The 19,394-nt window shown below is 35.6% G+C and overlaps 1 protein-coding gene across 2 annotated transcripts in view; it reads right to left on the bottom strand.

Moving 5' to 3' along the window:
- Positions 1 to 18,909, bottom strand: part of LOC110372807 (G protein-coupled receptor kinase 1) — a 35,358-nt gene extending 16,449 nt beyond the window's left edge. For both annotated transcript variants that reach the window (XM_021329778.3, XM_021329779.3), the window contains exons 1-8: positions 18,393 to 18,909; positions 12,972 to 13,048; positions 8,872 to 8,945; positions 8,691 to 8,792; positions 6,366 to 6,440; positions 6,213 to 6,274; positions 6,022 to 6,130; positions 4,568 to 4,702 (exon numbers count right to left, since the gene is read on the bottom strand). In XM_021329778.3, coding sequence (XP_021185453.1) covers positions 4,568 to 4,702; positions 6,022 to 6,130; positions 6,213 to 6,274; positions 6,366 to 6,440; positions 8,691 to 8,792; positions 8,872 to 8,945; positions 12,972 to 13,048; positions 18,393 to 18,505 — 747 coding nt within the window. In that variant the 5' untranslated portion in view covers positions 18,506 to 18,909. The remainder of the gene's footprint in view (positions 1 to 4,567; positions 4,703 to 6,021; positions 6,131 to 6,212; positions 6,275 to 6,365; positions 6,441 to 8,690; positions 8,793 to 8,871; positions 8,946 to 12,971; positions 13,049 to 18,392) is intronic.
- Between the last annotated feature and the right edge of the window lie 485 nt (positions 18,910 to 19,394).

The raw sequence follows: 19,394 nt of genomic DNA, 5'->3' as shown, positions 1-19,394 counted from the left end.
AAGCCTGAAGCATGCAAGCAGGCATGCAGCATGTAAGCAGGCATGCAACATGGAAGTAAGCATGCAACATGCAGCAAGTATGGCTTCTGTCACGGCTCCGGCGCTGCGGGGCTCCGGCGGTCCCATGCGAGCTTATCGTCGCAGATGATTTTCACGCTCACCACCGCAGCTTCGGCTTACTCAACCGCGTCGGCGAGCGTTAAAACTACCTGCTCCTCAGTTCGCAGGCCGCCTCGCCCCTCCGCGCCTACGCGGTTTTGAATTGCACTCTAGGGGTAGGCAAACAAGACTACGTGGAGTCGGTTTTGCAGCGATTCGTTTTCGTTACTAGCTTCAATTTTTAATACAATGTTTTTTAATTGAACTCTATCTTACTCGCTCGCGCCACTCTGCACTCCAGTGACGAAAAAGCGCGCGAAGCCGCGAACCTTTTCAGTTAATTTGTTCTGGTTTTAGAAATAATGCAATGTGACAGGATTTTTTTGAATAATCATTAAATTTGCCGAGCATGGCTTCTTGAAAATTAAGACAAATATGATGAATAGGTTTTGTTGTACTTACTGGTTAATATGCGACTGGGATAGTTATTTTGCTATGAAATATGGAAAATTTGCTGTGCAGTCAGTATTAATGCTATGTATGTAGTATTTTTGTACAAGAATAAATTTAACTGTATTGCATTATAATAAAAAAAGCAATGTCATATTGATGTATCATTTCGAATTATCTGCAGTTTGAGTTTTGTTAAACATTTAGTTTATTTGTAGTGAAGTTAGTTATTTGATGTAAAAAAGAATATAAATGATGAGTATTTATTGATAGGCGATTATTTATTTGATATGCAATTTATAATATCCCTTAACTTATTTTGTACGAGACGTTCGAAACAGCTCCTTGAGAACGAAATGCTCATATCAATTCTACAGATAATATATATTTATTGCGGACGTTGGATGTCCATTTTACGAGTGTGTCTAGTCGGAAAAAAGTCATTTTGTACATACAAAGTTGTCCGTACACGAGGCGAGTTTAATTTCTTGGATAGATAGAACAACTCATCGGCTGATAAAACCAACGTCGGCGGTCTCTTCAAATAAGAATGTGTACTTTGCTATGTTACTGTGTGTTGCCCTTGTGTGTAATGATATTCCGTGCCGGCGTGAATTACAAACATAATTTGCATAACTACATGTGAGCATGTCAGGAAGTTGATCAGGTTATTGTGATTACAATAAATTGGACCAACGTGTAGCTACACTTTGGTCGTGCTTCTCCTATAAATTCTTAATACTTAATACATTTTGTAATGTAGACAATATCGCCCACAAGCACCCTTGTGTGTCCACATTTGCTGACCCTTCAGGGGAGCTTTATTGAAGTTTATTTGCCTTCCACTCCTATACGTACATATTGTAATGTAATGAGAATGCAAACAATGAATTGAGTAATCAGTATCTTTCTGCTTCACTAGTAACAGTCCATTTAAAACTGCAATAAGTGCCATTGTTTCTGAAATATTGTCGTTTATAGGCGACTATTTTTCTTAACAGATCGGTCGTAGATTACTAACTATTGAAATCACAGCGATGTCTATCCAACGCACACAATGGTAGCACAGAATAGTTCCAAGCATTGAAATGCGAGTTGCGCAAGAAAGTTGTCCTAGAATGTCACGTGAAAAAGCATTTCCTTAGAAAAGAAAACGCAACAAAAGACGAGGCTGTTAAAGCGCTTGAATAAAAAGGAAAGTTACTTGAAGAATGTTTCTGCTGAATAAACATAAACTGTTACAGGTTCTAATATGACAAGACTAAGTTAAAAAATGAACAGTAAAACTGAAATAATTAGATAGTTTAATGTTCATCGGAATAGCAGCAGATGTTTCAGATATGTTGAGGCAAACAAGATGCTCGGTTTCACCTGTTCCATGTATTTTTGAACGCGTAACCTACTGTTTTTTGTGGATGATATCATCATCATTAAATGTATTCGGGAGTTTTTCCGTATTGCTTACATGTGTTCTTTTAATTTCCCTTAGAAAGTTGTCGGAACTACTTGATAAATTTACCTTTAACTGGTGTTAGTGACGACAGAGGTAAAAATAATCATCCTTTGTTCATAATAACTAGCTGCAGAATAGCAAGTTAAACAGTCTAGAACGTAGTCCATCGGCCATTTTATGACGTCGTCCACATTTATTGCTAATTTGTAACACATTTGCCACTGATAACGTTAATCCAATAATAAATCTGCGTATTAATCAACTATTTATGACGCCGTTAATCTATATAAATACCAGGCATTGACAATGTATTTAAACATGTTGTTTGTACAGTATCTTGGTGGTGTGATACTAAACCAACGTTTGAATATCGCACGTATGAAGAATTATGTATGTTTGTCGCGAGTCGGTGATTTCATTACAACGAACGATCTTCTAGTAGCAGTTTACCATCTGACAGACACAAACAACATCGTTATGCATGCTATTGATATAATAACAACGATGGGAAGATCAATAGAAAATTCCGAATCATTGAAATGTTTTGTATCTTTTGATTACATTATAGAACGCGCGTCGATTGCTTTTGATGCGCAATGGAGTCATAAATTCATCATTTCATAATGTTCCAGAGGTTTCGATAGATGTAAATTATTTTTATAAACATTTTGTTATCATTATCTGGTCAACAGCCTTACAACAAAGGACTGACCTCATGACCCATCCCATTTTATTTCATTACAATGAATAAATTCCTAAAATTTTTGCTTACGAGTTGTGGGTAAGAAAGGCAATAATAAAGAAATTTGCCGAATTACCCGGCCGGGGTTTGAAACTAATTAAAATTGATACGAGACTGGAGTATTTTGGGGGCGATCGCAATAGACGGAAGTATTTTTGCATGTAGCGTGGGCGGTGACGTTAACAAGCGGATATTAAATTCAGTTTGGTTCGGGAACCCGTTGAATCACATTAACCGCTAACAACGCTTTGTGAACGTTGCATGTAAATACAACTCTACTAACAGTTCTGAGTAAAAGGATTTCGAATAAAACTTTACAGTTGAAGAAAAAATATTACGTGATATTATAAAATATACCTTCTAACCTTAACCTGGTAATTTATAAAATACGAATAAATCATTAATGAACCACAACATAATATCCAGTAAATCCCATCAACCCAATAATGGCTGATCAATTTTTAATTAATACACAATTTACGTTTTATACTCAGAAGAAACCTAACAGCTCGTTGTATTTTATGATAAGGTTTCCTCATACATCTCGTATATCAACGAACTAAGTACCTAATAATCTACGTCTGTTATAAATAACGTATCTTTAAAACATTAACTGTTTTTCCGATGAAGGGGGTATAAAGTCCCGTTTTAAGCTTCACTATTTCTGCTCAGTCTATTTTGAGGACCAGCTGATTTTAGTACAATGGGTTTTTGATGGGTATATCTCGATAAACTTGTGTGCTTATCTCACAATAGCCAACACATGCACTTTGCTCCATTTCAGTATCTAAAAACATCGGACGTGGCTATGAGTGGGCGTTCCTGTATAGTATCACATACCTAAACAACACGCTACATGTACATAATGGGATATTGTGCTATTTATCCTTCATGCACTGCAAGATAAACAATTGAAAATGCATAGTTTTTAGTTTCATTATTTACCTTCTACTTTCTGCTTCTAGAAACGATGCATATGGACAGCAAGCGTCACTTTTAACAATCGTTATCTGAGTATGGAACACGTAGACCGAGACAGCTGACATAGAGGAAAATGATTGTTTACTGTTTCTTGTGCGCTAGTAAATGCAAATATTGAGGCAATATTCTGATAGCTAGGTGAAGTTGCAGTGTTTGAACATGAGAGAAAATTTCCAGTAAATTGGATCTACAGATCTTGTCCTGGAGTGAACTCCCGTCATGTTATTCGTAGAGTGTAATGGTCCAGCTCTAAAAGTCGTGGTGGCCTAGTGGGCAAAGAACCAACCTCTCGAGTATGAGGGCGCGGGTTCGATCCCAGGTCAGGCAAGTACCAATGCAACTTTTCTAAGTTTGTATGTACTTTCTAAGTATATCTTAGACACCAATGGCTGTGTTTCGGATGGCACGTTAAACTGTAGGTCCCGGCTGTCATTGAACATCCTTGGCAGTCGTTACGGGTAGTCAGAAGCCAGTAAGTCTGACACCAGTCTAACCAAGGGGTATCGGGTTGCCCGGGTAACTGGGTTGAGGAGGTCAGATAGGCAGTCGCTTCTTGTAAAGCACTGGTACTCAGCTGAATCCGGTTAGACTGGAAGCCGACCCCAACATAGTTTGGGAAAAAGGCTCGGAGGATGATGATGAATGGTCCAGCTCTATAGCAAAATATTTCTTGAAGATCGATATATTTTTACAGCAAGCAGTTCACCTACATGATACGGTTGTTACGATTAGCCGAAATATATTCGTCACACAAGTAAACTTCAAGAAGCCAATCCGCAACGCAATAACAACGAAATGGCGACAAAAGTCATAAACAAATACAAATGTAATAAAGTACTTACCCCGGTACTGACTAGAGAGAGCATAATCCTTTCGTTGAGGGCGAGAGTCTCCCCTTGCTTCATTTTTATACGCTTCTTGTCGAGGCACTTCATTGCGTACATTTTGCCCGTATCCGCCTTCCGACATCCGTACACCTGTATATAAAATACATGTAAATAAGGTATTTATCTGCACGAGCCGTGAGCATAACGTGCCGTTGCCAAATTGTACCTACGTGTAGATCTAAAAGGTTGTGTTCGGGATGTCTGGCCGTTACATCATAGGATCTGTGATTTCATCGTGCAAGGGAAACACTGTACAAACGCTGGTAAACCTAATTGCGTCAAAGACAATGATATTTTCGCTTAGTAAGCGTATGAATCAGAAGAAAAGGGCCTATTGTCACCTTTTAAAAAACCTATTTAATGGCATGTTTGCAAATAATGCGTCAACCTGGCCAACGTATAATTAGGAACCAAACAAGAACTACAATTAGAACAATCATCGATTATCCCGAGGTTCCCACATAAAAGACGTCTATTATACAATACAACGGCAGGGAGGGATTAAAATCGTGAACATAATGACGACAAAAACTCAAAATTACGAACATGAAAGGCTACGTGGAGTGCAGAACTGAATAGGAAGTCGCGTGTGAACTGATTTATGGTGAGCACTTCATGTCGCTTCCTGACATAAGTGCTCGAATTGATTCGTACAACACACGAAGATGTGTACACTTTATTTCGAATTATTTAAGCATACATTCGCGCTGAACCAACTGTGTGAATAGAATCGATATAGGAAACGCTTTCAGTATTTCTTAGAAATATTTATAAACAACAATACTGTGGTGAAGCGTAAAAATGACCAAACGTCGAACGGATAAATCTTGTATGTTCACAGTGTGAACGTAAGCATAAGTTATGTTTATGTCTTTATGGTAGTATCCGCGTTGAAAATAGAATATTTTGTAAAACATGTTACACGCTGCACACGTTCAAGTAGATGAGCAAGGGTGAACGTGAACAGCTCTTAGGTCGCAGCTAAAGATCTTTTCACGCGATACCATAAAAGCAACCGCATGCCTTTTCTACTTTAACATAATGAAGTATTTTGTAGGATACGAGGGGAAAAGATGTGTCTGATAACTGAAAGACTTTTAGATAAATTATGAGCAGAGACACAGCAGAGCTAAACATACAATTTGAGTGATTACGATGTAGTTACGAGTGTAATATTAAAATACAGGCGTTAAAATCCATCACTATTCCAGTGGGGGAACAGGACGGCTTTATTACACCTACGTAGCGGCTTTCCGTTCGTCGAGATGAATATGAATATAGTAAACACGTTCACGGTGCAAGCCCAGAATGCTAATGATATTAGGTTTGGGACTTACATTGAGACTTGCGTAACAAACTTTGTACTTTGAGAATATTTATTTACGGCTAATTGTAATGGGCGTTCTTACCTCTCCGAACCCGCCCCGGCCGATGATGCGGTGCACGCTAAAGTCGTTCATTGTGAGCTGAATGTTTAATTCTAAGTTTTTCCATTGACAAAACCTCGTGTATTTGTCACTGGAACAAAGGATTCAAGTGCTTTATATGTGGCAGAGTTGAATGAGGAACGAGTGACGGATCGATATTGAACAAGTGTTACCTTTCTAAGAAATTTTTAAATGGCTCCCCTCGAAGATGCTGGAAGATTTCTTCAATGTAGGGCTAAAAAAAGATTGATATTTAGTACACACAAATTCATTGTTACCAGTTATGTAAATGTAAGTACATAATTTAGAAATTGGTAATACTATACCTCAAATAGGTTTGGTGGTACTTCATGCTTCATTAAATATTTTTGTACATGCGCTACACACTCTTTAGAATAATCCTGAAAAATAATACGCGTATGATTTACCAGTGAAATAAACAAATACGGTATCGAGGTTAGATAAAAATAAATTATGTTACTGGGAATGCGTACAGATCACGCATACCACAGAATAACGTATTATGAACCTTAAGTGTACATTTAAACGTTAGTAAATAGACTGGAAATTAGTTTTATTACGAGTAACTATTTACTAGCAATGTCGACAGTTGTGCTGTGTTACCCTGATTTTCCACAGTACTAGAATAATGAGCTAGAAGTAGAAAAACCTTGCATTTGGAATTATAACGCTATGCTGCGACCAACATCAGGGTTTATAGAATTGCACAAAGAATCAGCAAATTGGGACGGTATTTTTTACTGCCAGACAGGGATGATTCTGGGTATAAGCGGAATAATAGCACCGAATCTTCTAGCCCCGGAATTTGGTTTTCTAAACTAAATCATAGCATGAATGTCGTCGAAACAGCGAAGATTACCAACAACCATCTCTACTACTAGGCAACCATAAAATCCATCGTTTTCTGAAGCAGTTGAGGCTATCTCTCAAGTAATCTGATTAGAAATCAATAGAGTCGAGCCAGCTCATGAACGTTATTTGTTTTTATTGACACCCGCTGAGAATGCGATCTCTAGTCATACAGCAACTTGGAAAGCCATCCAAGTATGTTTGGCTTTCGTTTCTTCAAGCAAGAAGAAAAAAACGTAATTTATGGTCTAAAATGTTCAGTTATCATCAATATAACTTTCAGTGTGTGATGTAATTTCCAATATTAATATTATTTAAAGCGACAGAAATTACTTTATTTAATTTTTTACGTCTAGCTAAATACCAAAAGTGAAACTTTTAATAGTTATAAATCTACCCGCAAAACAATTCATTTCATTGGCCGCAGAGATAAGGGAAGGACGCAGCACTACGCAATAGGTCAAGTTGATTTATTTTAATGACGTCGGATCATTTAATGCGTAATTATTTCAAATTAAAACTGCACATTATTTAGCTCTTGATGTAGCTTTACTGAAACGTGGAGTAAATATTTCAACACCGGCGCTTGTGTGCTGGTTATTTTAAAAATATGGCGTACGTGATGGTCAATGGTAAAATTTTAAATAATGAGTGACCATAGTTAAGCTATTTAACAGGGGGTTTCACGCGTTTGCTGGGCACCTCGCCAACAGTCCACTAACGAGGCTCATTATACAAACAACAGTCGTTCAAGCCGGATACAACGCTTACGACCTCTTATTTCGAAATTTCTATACAAGCTCCACACTCTTTGTAAATTGCAACTATTTTTTTATGGTAAACATACTCGCTGAAATTCAAACAGCAGCTTGTACGTAAACACAGTGCAACTTCTCGTATGGATGTTGTTTTTATTTCATTTGCACAAACCCCTTGCGGTGTAGTTTCATCAAAAACTTTGACCACGTAAAAGTGAAAACAAAGTCATGTCGGAAAACATCACCGCAATATGCGACGGTGTTTCGAAACAAGGAGGTCCAATAACAAAGCCGCTGCCCGCCTGATCTATGGAACCCTACAGCTATATATTTTTAACATAGAGTTGTTAGAATAGAAACTATTTGTAAACTAAAACCGCGAGTGTATAGCTATGTGGACCACGTAGATCGTATCACTTTGTAGTCACTCATTTCATTGGTTTAAAAGCTTTTACATAATTGAAAATATACATAGTTTACAAACACTGTTCGCTGGCTGGATTTCTATCACAGAGTAGTCAGTAAAGTAAAAAAAATATGTACATTCATAATTTCAGAGAGATAAGGTTCGAAACAAACTGAAGAACATTACAAGTTAAAAGGTTTCTTACTATTTTCCGAAGCTGTTGAACGAATATTTATTCTAGTTCTAGCTTCGGAATAAATGTACATAATGATAGTTTTGCACGAGAAGTTGAGTGCAAATCTCCTTGAACCAACACAGATAATCCCAAGAATTAAAACCGAACGGACGACGAGCGATGAGTCTGTTGGTGAGATGCAGGAACGCGCAGCTTCGCTGTTTCCACGAACAAACATTGACAAATGCAATATGAACTGTTTCAAACTCTAAAATAACAGCTAACATAACATTTTAGTAGCTCAGCTAGCCTATCCAAACCCAGCTCAGTGCTTTGTCTGCCTTATTGAAAACAAAAGAATATCGCCTAGTCTGAACCTTCTGTAAAATATTACGTCTCCAGTCAAACAAACAAGCATTTTACATAATTCCCCTTTACTTACATGTGAATGTGCTAGAAGTTCTTTCATAATAAAATTGTCATAAATATCCCTTGCGATCCGCCGCCTCTCTTCAATACATTCTTGCTTTTCGTATAATTTAATCTGCCAACGAAAATACGCATCATATGACAATATATTTAACAAAAGGTACATTTACACAATTTATATGGCCTAATTTTACCTCTTCATAAAATTTTAATTGTGGCACTGGTTCATCTGAAGTCTGTTCACAAAATTCCTTAAATAATAAATAACCTGGAACAAAAAGAAGTAGATATGTTAAAATTTATCGTTTTGTTTACGTAACACCTTAAAGGTTGGTTTACGGGTATGTATTTTTAACACGTGTATGTAAATGAATACGCATGATGTCAAATGATTGTGTGGCATCTGCTAATTTAGGCACAAGTGGTGTGCGTAACATGGTAATAATCGTTTGATGCGACACCAGTCCACGTTTTGCGTCAAAATGGTATCATAGGGTACATGATAATGATGTATGGACACTACTAACAAAGAAACGTGTTACGCAACGCTGTATGTAAACCGGTCTTCGTGTTAAATAATTTCATGTTATGTGCGCACATACATTTCAGAAATTCACTTATATTTTCAGCTAGATAGAAAATAGTAAGTAAATGGCATATAATGTAAACAGTTACTGTCTGAAAGTGGACAAGCGTGGCCGAAGTGGACGTGCTCCTCGTAGCATGTCCAGTCGAGTGCAGCCGATAAAGTTATTTACTGCAAGTCGAAGTGAGGCCACCGTAAATTGCGTTTGTAACTTGTTCCCGGGAGCCTCGATGCAATATCGTCCTCTCAACCAACTATCAAGACTATCATTGAAATTACTGCAATTTCTAGAAAAGTGCGCCTTCGGACAAGTGGGCTTAATGAAAATTAAATTGGCGTGATCATTTCCGCTTGGATTACTTGGGTTCTCCAAGCTTAAGGCCAGCCTCGTGGATAAATCTTCGTATTGCGTTGTAAATAAGGGCTTCATTTGAAACAAGTTCAGAATATTATAGTGCATATAACACAGTAGTCAGAATGCACGAAGAATAATAATCTTATTTAACCTTCGGTCATGCAGTTTTACCTATAAACATGTATTCTGACGCAAGCTTCTGTTTCCCCTTAGATGAAATTCTTATTTTACGTATTAAAGAAATCAAAATACGATACGGTAAAACGACCGTGAAGCCCAAGATATATTTCGTCATATATATTATGGTCATGAGACTCAATAAATCACTACTGACTAAAGAGGGCGGTTTCATTGATGACCCAAAAAACTGATCTCGCCAATAAACAACACATACATACACATTACATAAACAAGCTAAACCCACATAGATAGACGAAAAATGTGTTACGAGCGGATGTAAAATAGTCAATGTAGAGCTAAGCTTTAGTTTGACAAACATAACTCTACATGTTACATGTCACAGAACAGAGGCAGTGTTGAACTAAAAGCTGTATCCACATTTTCTAGGACAGTCTACTTTATTTCCTACGTAAATAAATTCACAACGCAACTGCTCATGTCTACAGACAAGATCTACTTTCCGGGCTTTCAGAAATACCTCTCAATGGTATTGTCTTTTGATCCGCTGTGGGTCACTGATATATAGGCCAGATAAGGATCATCTCTTATTATCCCCGTGCTCTATCTCCGTAAACGCAACCCCTAATCACCTAGGCTTTCGAAACTCTAAAAAGGCGAATCTGTTTGTATTCGGACATGAGGTAAAGCGGAGCAACGCGGTAAAATAAATATATCGTTCACGTACGGTGCATTAATATCATGGCTATTATTATGCCATGTAAAACACGCTAAGCATTTCGTTATAGCAACTTCTCACGGTTAAATTCAAAGTTAATGGAGGATAATAATTATGGCGTTTTCATAAATAGCCACGGGTTATTAACGGCTATTTCTAAACAAGCAGCATATGCGCATATAAGATGCAGTACTTATGTATGAACCTTTGACGGACCCGTGTGATGCTGTTTTAACGAGCTTACAAAGCAATTTCCTCGTTGGTAAAATAATTTGTTGAGGCAATATCGAGATAGAAAACCTGTGGCTTGAGTATAATGTACTTACATAGAAAATGCATAGGTACTTTGTAAATAAGTAATTCACTGAGTACCGCCGGTAAATACTCGAGCTGATTCATGTAAATATGGTGTAGTTGTTGCAAACAGCAAAAAATAATTCATTTGTTTCATGTTTTAAAATGGAATGAAAGTCAAATTAAACCTTACTCACGTATTATACCTGGAATGAAATACGTTTCGTGTTCACTTAATTACTCCTAAACGGCTTTCTGTATTAACGTAATTAGTAGTTTAATACACAAACACATTAAGAAGGCCACTTTTCTAATTCGATATTAGTAAGTAAACCTGTGTGCTGTAAATGTATCTGGCCTCAGACTAAGTGCGACATAAACCTGCGTGTTTCTCAAGAGAAATCTTGAATATTGAAGTGCTTCAGGCAGCCTAGAACTGCCGCAGTGCAATCAGTATCTAACATATTGGCAATGCTGTCAAGCAGATTCTACTCTCGGCATTCTCTAAATTACTACAATTTTGACGTATTTCTAATCATCTGCATTCATTGATGATGAATATTACTTTGAAAGTGTATAATTTAGTGCTAAAAAAAATATGATACCATCTGTTCCAGTTTAAATCAAGTAAGACAATCTATAGCCTAAAGACGAAAACTTTCGGCAAAAGCACGCAAAAGTCCTGGTCTAAGAAAATTATCCTTAGCGACATGAGACAACTTCATTAGAGGGAAAGCAATTGTACGCAGAGCGGCAATAATCCGGCGTGCGTAGCTATGTGCAGAACCAACGACGCGGCCTACTCGGCTCGCTTACGTTTAATCTTGTTTACGATACAAATCCCCGCAAGAAAGTTGTTACGAAAGTGAATTTGAATTAAACTTGTCTGGAATACTTAAATCAATGGCGTATACAGTTGTTTCGGATGTCGATATTGGTTAAAAGTGATACCTCGCCATTGATAAAATATTTTTGGTTGCAAGACTTACAGAAAGTCTTATATTATACACAAAGATCATAGATTGTTCAAAGTTCTCAAAGCTCATTCAAATTAATTTAAGAAGAGTCCCCAATTCAGCTATAAAACGTTGGTAACAATTCCAAGACTTAATTGAAACATACATTTTTACTAAAGAATTTTCTGAGTGAAACACATTTATTTTTAGTGGAACTCAAAACAAACATCAAAGAAGAATAATAGCAAACATGGACGTGTGATCAGACGACATAAGAGCTCGTTCAATCTACGAAGCAATTGTAAAAGCGCAGACGTAAATCGCTCGAAAAGAAACGGCTCAAAGGGCCCTCGTGTTTACACAACACTGTTTCTTTTAGCATCGACCGACCAATAATGTCTCTAATCTAAGCCGAGGAACTTGGAAAGACGTGAACGATTAAACAAGATAGAACTGTTTTTTGAAACAAATCTTTTAAGGCTCAACTAACATAAAGAGTGGCCGTTATAATAATGACTGCAGATGAAACCTAAATTAAGTTAGCTACGGTCAGAGTTCAGATACTGGATATTAAAATTTATGCTACGATAACCACGCGGAAACAGATTTTGATAGCTTTGGCACATCCGCTATTCAGAGAATATCGTCCATTCCATTTTGCATAATATACATTTAGCAAACACCGCCCATTAAACAAGATAAGGCTGCTGCAACGAACATGAGGCACATTTCAAGTTGTGTCATCTAGACTTGCATTGGACTGCAAAGCTAATAGTTCCCTTAACAGCACGAAGTAATTGGTCGTTTATTAATCTTGAGTCGGACACCAACAGATTAAAACATTATCCATATATTTCAGATCTAGCCGTATGTTCTACGTTTTATACAGTCAACTAAGAACGTGCATTATTTTTCCGAACGGCCGTAATTCCTACTGTAACTGCCCGATTTATTTCTTTTGCTCCATTTGAAAACTTTTTACTGTTACATCTACAAATTATTTACCTCTAGTTACACTATAAATTTTATGGCGCGTTAGCGATTTAAGTACCCATTAATTATAGAGTTAGGAAGTGAAGAAATTGGCACATCCTAAAAGATTGTTTATTTTCGAATAGACATGTGGTTTGTTGTAAAGCACTATTAGCCATCATAGTGCATCATTCGTTGTTTTTCTGATGTAATTTGTGTCGCTGTATTATGTATGCAAGGGTTCGCTGATACATAAGCTTTATTTCAGTACTCACCTAAGACTTGATTGAATATTTTGTCGAAATTCACTTCATTCTTCTTTTCCATATATTTGTGCATTACACTCCGAACACTGAAACAATACAAAAAAGACATTAAAACATGACAGAATGGTCAATGTTTATTCTTTAACCCTTTTGGCAGTCGGGTAAAAAGGAGAAAGACTGAAGAAACCAAAGAAAGAGCATGATTAATTTTGAACAACGTAATTTTATGGTACATTTCATGTACCTATGATCTTTTTGCCTCCTAATTTAGGATACCTTGTATATCATGGTCGCCAATTTCCATATGAAATACTTGACAAAGTTACGGAATTGCGACTTAAATAAAATGTTAGTTTATCGTTTTGTTTACAGAGTCGCGACCGCCATATTTTTTTCGGTGAAGACGTGCCTTTGAACTTTTTACGAGCCCGTCTGTAACGCGACGGTAAACTTAGTAGAGTGCTTAGTTAGCATCCTCCGTGGTGGTGATACTAGTTTGTACATTTATAATAAGGTTTCTAAGTAGTTTTGTGTGGACGCACTAATTACAAAACATGTTCCTATTTCAAAAAATGTGTCCCTACATCCTCCAGTATAAGCTAATAAAAACAATTACAACCAAATTCGTATTTCTCTACCTTCTTCTATATCAAACGCATCACTCTGATCGGAACTAAATTAATCAAATTGATTGGTATACTGCATTGCATACCATACCATCTCTGTAATCGTCATGCGCGTAGTCTGAGGATTATGATTTTTATGCGCTAATTAGGTAAATTTCCTGAATCACGTTGGTCAATAAGTCAAAAAAACGTCTCTATATTTAGGATTGCCATCGAAAGCAGTCTCATATCTACTTGGTTATTTCATGGAATTTAACATTAATTGCAAACAAGTACTTATTGATGTCCTCGTGTTTATAATAAGCTGCTGAAAATTCTGCCAGTGTCTCGACTTATCGGCATGTATGACCACTGCTCGCTCAGAAATGAGTACATATCATATTCAAAGAGAATTGCTATCCGCGAGCTGCATAGTAAATTAAGTTATTGCAGGAAACTGCGTGTTTGTTTAGCCGAAGGAAGAATCTGTCGGTTGCAACTTAAAGATGAGGATGCTTTAAGATAATATGTTAATTATAAAATAAATTCACCTATATATCGTATCAAGTAATTGCAAGTACAGTGTTTTGGTTAATAGTACCTTTATTGGTTTTTCGAGATCAACTTTGAAAGGCTGCTTGCGCGTACGCAAGTTTTCGAAACTTGTACATGGTAGATGCTGATTGTCTTTGTATTTATAAAACAGTATTTCAAGGGTTCCAAGCTCCAAAAGAAAAATGGAAACGCTTATAGGATCACTTCGTCATTCGTCTGTTTGTAAAAAATAATCTCATGAACACGAAGATATACCTTTAAGTTCTCTGATTCTTCGTTATCCAATCATTTTCAAAGATAATTAAAACTTTTAGGGTAATTTCCGTTGATCTAGAATCATGTTAGAATTATGCTCGTAAATAAAGTTGCCTAAGTATTCGGAAAAATCTGAAAATCGTAAATTTTTAGTTACCTCACAATATAATAACTTTTTTACGATTCTCTTATTTGCAGTCGGTAAACTAAGCGCGACCTACATCGATGTATGGGGTCAACTCAGTTTCCCAACGCAAGTTAATTTTGTCCTCCAGTACATCGCTAGAAAAGTACCCATTTCATACATATGTATTGTACGAATTGTCAGTTTTTCCGGACATTTTAGAATAATGAGTCTAGATGAAATTGATACATAATTTAATGGTAATCTGATCTCCTTCTGATTAAATATTTTTCTGTAATTAACCATAACAGATACCGAAAAGGAACTGAAGGGCAGGAATTACCATAAAGCCATAAAGCAATAAAAGTATTGAGTATTTTTATGCGTGAATTCTAATTTGGCCCCAATTTTAATCAAAAGGAGGACCACTGGCATCCCATACAAGTCTGTCAACAACTGACAGGACACTATTGTAGCGTGTTTTCTGGTTAATATTAATAATCTTTTTATATCCGCGTGAACAAAAATTTGACCACTTCGCAGGCGTATCAGCTACCTCAGTGAAGTGAAAAACTCCATAATTATACTTTTTCGCATCCTACGTAGGTACAATCAGCTGATCCCAAATACCTCGTTATGAAATAATTTGAAGAAATGTCATTGAAGACTTAATTTAAATCAAACAAAAGCTGGAGTTTATCGTTTTAAATAATTATGGTCATTAAATAATATTCGTGTCACTTTATGATAAAAGAACCATTTGTCAAGTTATCACCAATAACTTTTAATTTTATTTAAAATTATTGACCGGTTTATTAAGTTTATGGCTCGTTAAAAACATTTACGTCATTAGCGTAAGATTAACTCACTACGGTGTTTATTTTGAACTAGCTGTTCCCCACAGCTCCACCCGCATCCCTAGGCAACTACTTACTTCCTGTATCCTGATAAAAAATAACCTGTGATAGTTAAAAAGATCCCGACGAATTGAGAACCTCCTCCTTTTTGGGAAGTCGGTTAAATAGACGAAGTAAGCTTCGCGTTTAAATAAAGTAGTGCAAGGATTTTTTTTCGTAGGTTAGTCAGGATATATTGACAGTATCACCAGTCAGTTGAGTGTATAACACGACTTATTTACTTAAAAACAAACTTATTTATTTATAAAATTATAGTTTTCTGTGGTCAGTACAATTCGACATTACTTCGTGCAACAGGCTTCTTTACAGTGCCTTTAGGAACCTTGTAGAACAGAACCTTGCTTACACGTGATATACTTCATAACAGGTTTATTCAGCATACACGTTTGTCACAAAGTAGTAAGTTTATTTAGGTTGTGACTTGTTTGAATAGATGAACAGGGAGGTCACGAAACAAACTCGCGTGCGTGCCACTAAAAAACCAACTTAAAAATGTAAGTTGTAATTTGTGAGGTAAACCACTCAGTGGGTTAAAATTCGTAGAAAAAGGTCATAAACTGCATTTAATTTCTTTCCTGAAAAGTATTTTTTTCTGGTATTCAAAAAATTGATTTTTTGCTAAATATATATGAAAATTACTTGTGACCCCATAATAAAGTTGCCAATAAATTGATGGACAGTAACTGATTTTTACGAGTTAGTACATACTTGATTGTGGTTTATTTTCGAGAATTTATTACTTTACTATCTAACTATCTTTCTATTACAATGCTACTACTGTCCTATAATTTATTTTACATTAAAGCCTATCAGAGAAAGGAACAGTTTTACTGTTGGGTTGATGACAAAAGATGATTGAGGGAACATAACTGAATAATATAATGGTAGGTTTCTCTAACTTATATTATGTATTATTAAAATTGATTTATTGTAAACAATCTTTTGTTCACTATTGGTACGCTAAACTATCCCTAGGTACACCAACATCATCTAGGTATGTTGATAGATAAATACTTGATCTATTTTAATTACTTCAATAGTTTTCCTACAACCTATAATATTATAACTTAATTGTTTTCCCTGTGCAAAAGCAAAAATTGTTTGTAAAGTTGTTTTGGAGAAATAGTTTTTTTTTTACTATGATATGGTATTTCCCGATGCAATAACATAAATTAATATTATATGTTTTTATGTCACACAAAAATCAATCATAAATTATGTATTCTGTAATAGCACAGGAGATACACCTATCGCCAAAATCAAAAGAAGTTATCCAAAACGTTTTTTGCAGCTTCAAATTACCAATGAGTCACTCAAATGAATCAGTGGCTGTTTAGTCTGTTTATATGGCCTAACAGAACTGTGAGTAACACTTCAATAGTGACATTAATCTCAGTTAAAGATTTAAGAGGTCAAACAAGGCCTTTGATCTTTGTCTATAATTGGGGTAACATACAATTCCATAGTAGGATGGATACAATTTATAAAAAAGGACAGACAGAGGAGCGAAAACAATAGGGTCCCGTTTTACCCTTTGGGTACGGAACCCTTAAAAGTATGGTAACCCTTAAAAGAGTTCAGTTTGGTCTGTTCAAGTATTTCAAGGCAACACAATCATCATCATCATCCTAGCCTTTTTCCAATTACATTGGTATTGGCTGCCAGTCTAACAGGATGTAGCTTAGGCAACACAATTTAATGTAATATATTCAACCTCAACCTTGGTGCTTTCCCATTAATTAACATTGCTAACGTGTTTAACATTTTACTATAAAGTACCCTTTCTACTTTCACACTTAAACAGTATTTGTAGCTCCGGTTCACTGATAAATAATCTTATTGGAATGTAGATAAAACAAAGAATTGGACTGCTTAATTATGTTGACAAAACTCTATACATATATAACTCTACGTTAGAAATGACGAAAATAAGTTTTAGTATACATAAATATGTATACATATAGAGAAATACCTATATGCTTGGTTCCATATAAGAAACCATTTTTTTTTGCACTTGGATTACTGACTTTATTTTGAAATCTTAGAGAACCAAATATCTGGGAAAAATATTAATTTTAATTTCATATAATTTTCTATAATATAAAGGTTATGTTTTCATATTAATATTTTTACATGAAAAAACACCTTTATATCCTGATTACTGACTGCCTGGACCAACTCGATTTAGTTCATTAGAAATGACATACAACCAATATATGTTAAGCTTAGCAGAAACTAGTAAGATTATAATTTTCAATTAAAAATCTTTGTTTTATGTTTTTGTGCTTTCAAGTTATTACCTAAAAGATACCTTGCATTTTATCTGCACACAAATAATCCTGCCTAAATACCTATAAATTAAATGAAAAGAAGTTTTAAATATTTAAATTATCAATAAACTGATTTGCTTACAATAATAAATATTATAACCTATTATTTTAATAAAAAAGTACTTTATATTTGTATCTCTTCACAGTAGGTCAAATCATGAGAAAATAATACTATAAATAGTTAATTCAATTCAAATCAGGTTATAAATTAATTCTGAATCTACTATTTTGGTGCAAAAATAAATTTTAACAAGGTATATGATTGAGTGCAATGACCTGAACAGATGTTAATGACCTCAATTTATTTCCTTTTTGTTTAACAACAAAAACTGACTCCCACACTAGTATTGTTGTTATTTGAATCATCAGAGTGCTCCAAACTAGAATTCTAGCCTTTTATCTCAACTTCATTTACTAAAGTACAATGACTTTTACAGTACTAATCTGTGCCTGAACTAGTAACCAAAGGTATTAAATTTTGTCTCGAATCATGATTATTCTACAATAATGTACATCATCTTAGAGCATTATTAATAAATCGTTCTAAAATCAATTTTGTAAACAAGTTTATGAGTCTTTCACAGAATCGTGTAAACATGATCGACCGGGGAGCCATGACGCGGTGACACGCCTGGGGATATTACCTTGGGTCTGGCAGAACAATCTTTTTACTAGCTCGTGCTGCTGGAGTGCATTTCGACTTCTCCATAGCCATCAAGTAGCTGACGTCTGCCAGCACAGCCTCGAGGTCCGCCATTTTGACTCTGAATTTATCACCTTCACCAGACAAAAAATAAATAACACTGGTTCGCAACACAAACACTAACTAAATCAAGTTGATTTCAGCTGATAGTCATAACTTTCCTCACATCGCGACAGTTCACCGTTTCACAGAATTTGTTGATGAGTGGTGACACATGCTGATCATTCACATTCGCAGAATATTTTTTAACTAACATAGGACCACGTAACTTATGCGCAAACTATCATTAGAGATTAACGTTATTTTTATAATTAATTGTAGCAGATATTACACGGAAAGAAGCTACAACAAATAATGATTTACAATCGCTAAAAACGTAATCTAATCCAACACCCGTCACTCCGCGACTACTCACACATCCGGAACTGTCTGACGCACACTAGGAAATCGTATTGTTGTAAACACGATACGATTTCCCACACACACATTCATAACGATTTTCCGATGCACGTTCAGAAACACTCAATGTCTTTTACATTTTAGAGACAAAAAGCAAATAAAATGAATGATTCAAATAATTCAATTTTAATTATTTAAGTACATGTTGAATTTACGAACATGGCTCCTTGGGTTGGTTTACTTTCCTTTTACTCGGTAAAAGATGTCTAAATTCTACTTTGAATTATACAGTGTTTCTTCGATGATATTGCCATCTGAAAACTGTAGGTTTCAGTACTCATTTTCTTTTGTGACTGCATAGAACAATGGGATAGAAATTGTGTAATGTTGAAAAATAACACCTAAGTACGTAATTTAACGTAAAGTTTACCATAGATTAGTTCTCATCTATTTTATTTTATCTAAATTAACATATCTTTCGTCTTGTAATGGTTAAACACAAACAATATTCTATTGTCATAGATCCATTGATTTATCTTAGATC

Source organism: Helicoverpa armigera, chromosome 8 (assembly GCF_030705265.1).
Source record: "Helicoverpa armigera isolate CAAS_96S chromosome 8, ASM3070526v1, whole genome shotgun sequence".
NCBI classification, from domain to species: Eukaryota; Metazoa; Arthropoda; class Insecta; order Lepidoptera; family Noctuidae; genus Helicoverpa; species Helicoverpa armigera.
This window is presented reverse-complemented; position numbering and strand designations above follow the sequence as displayed.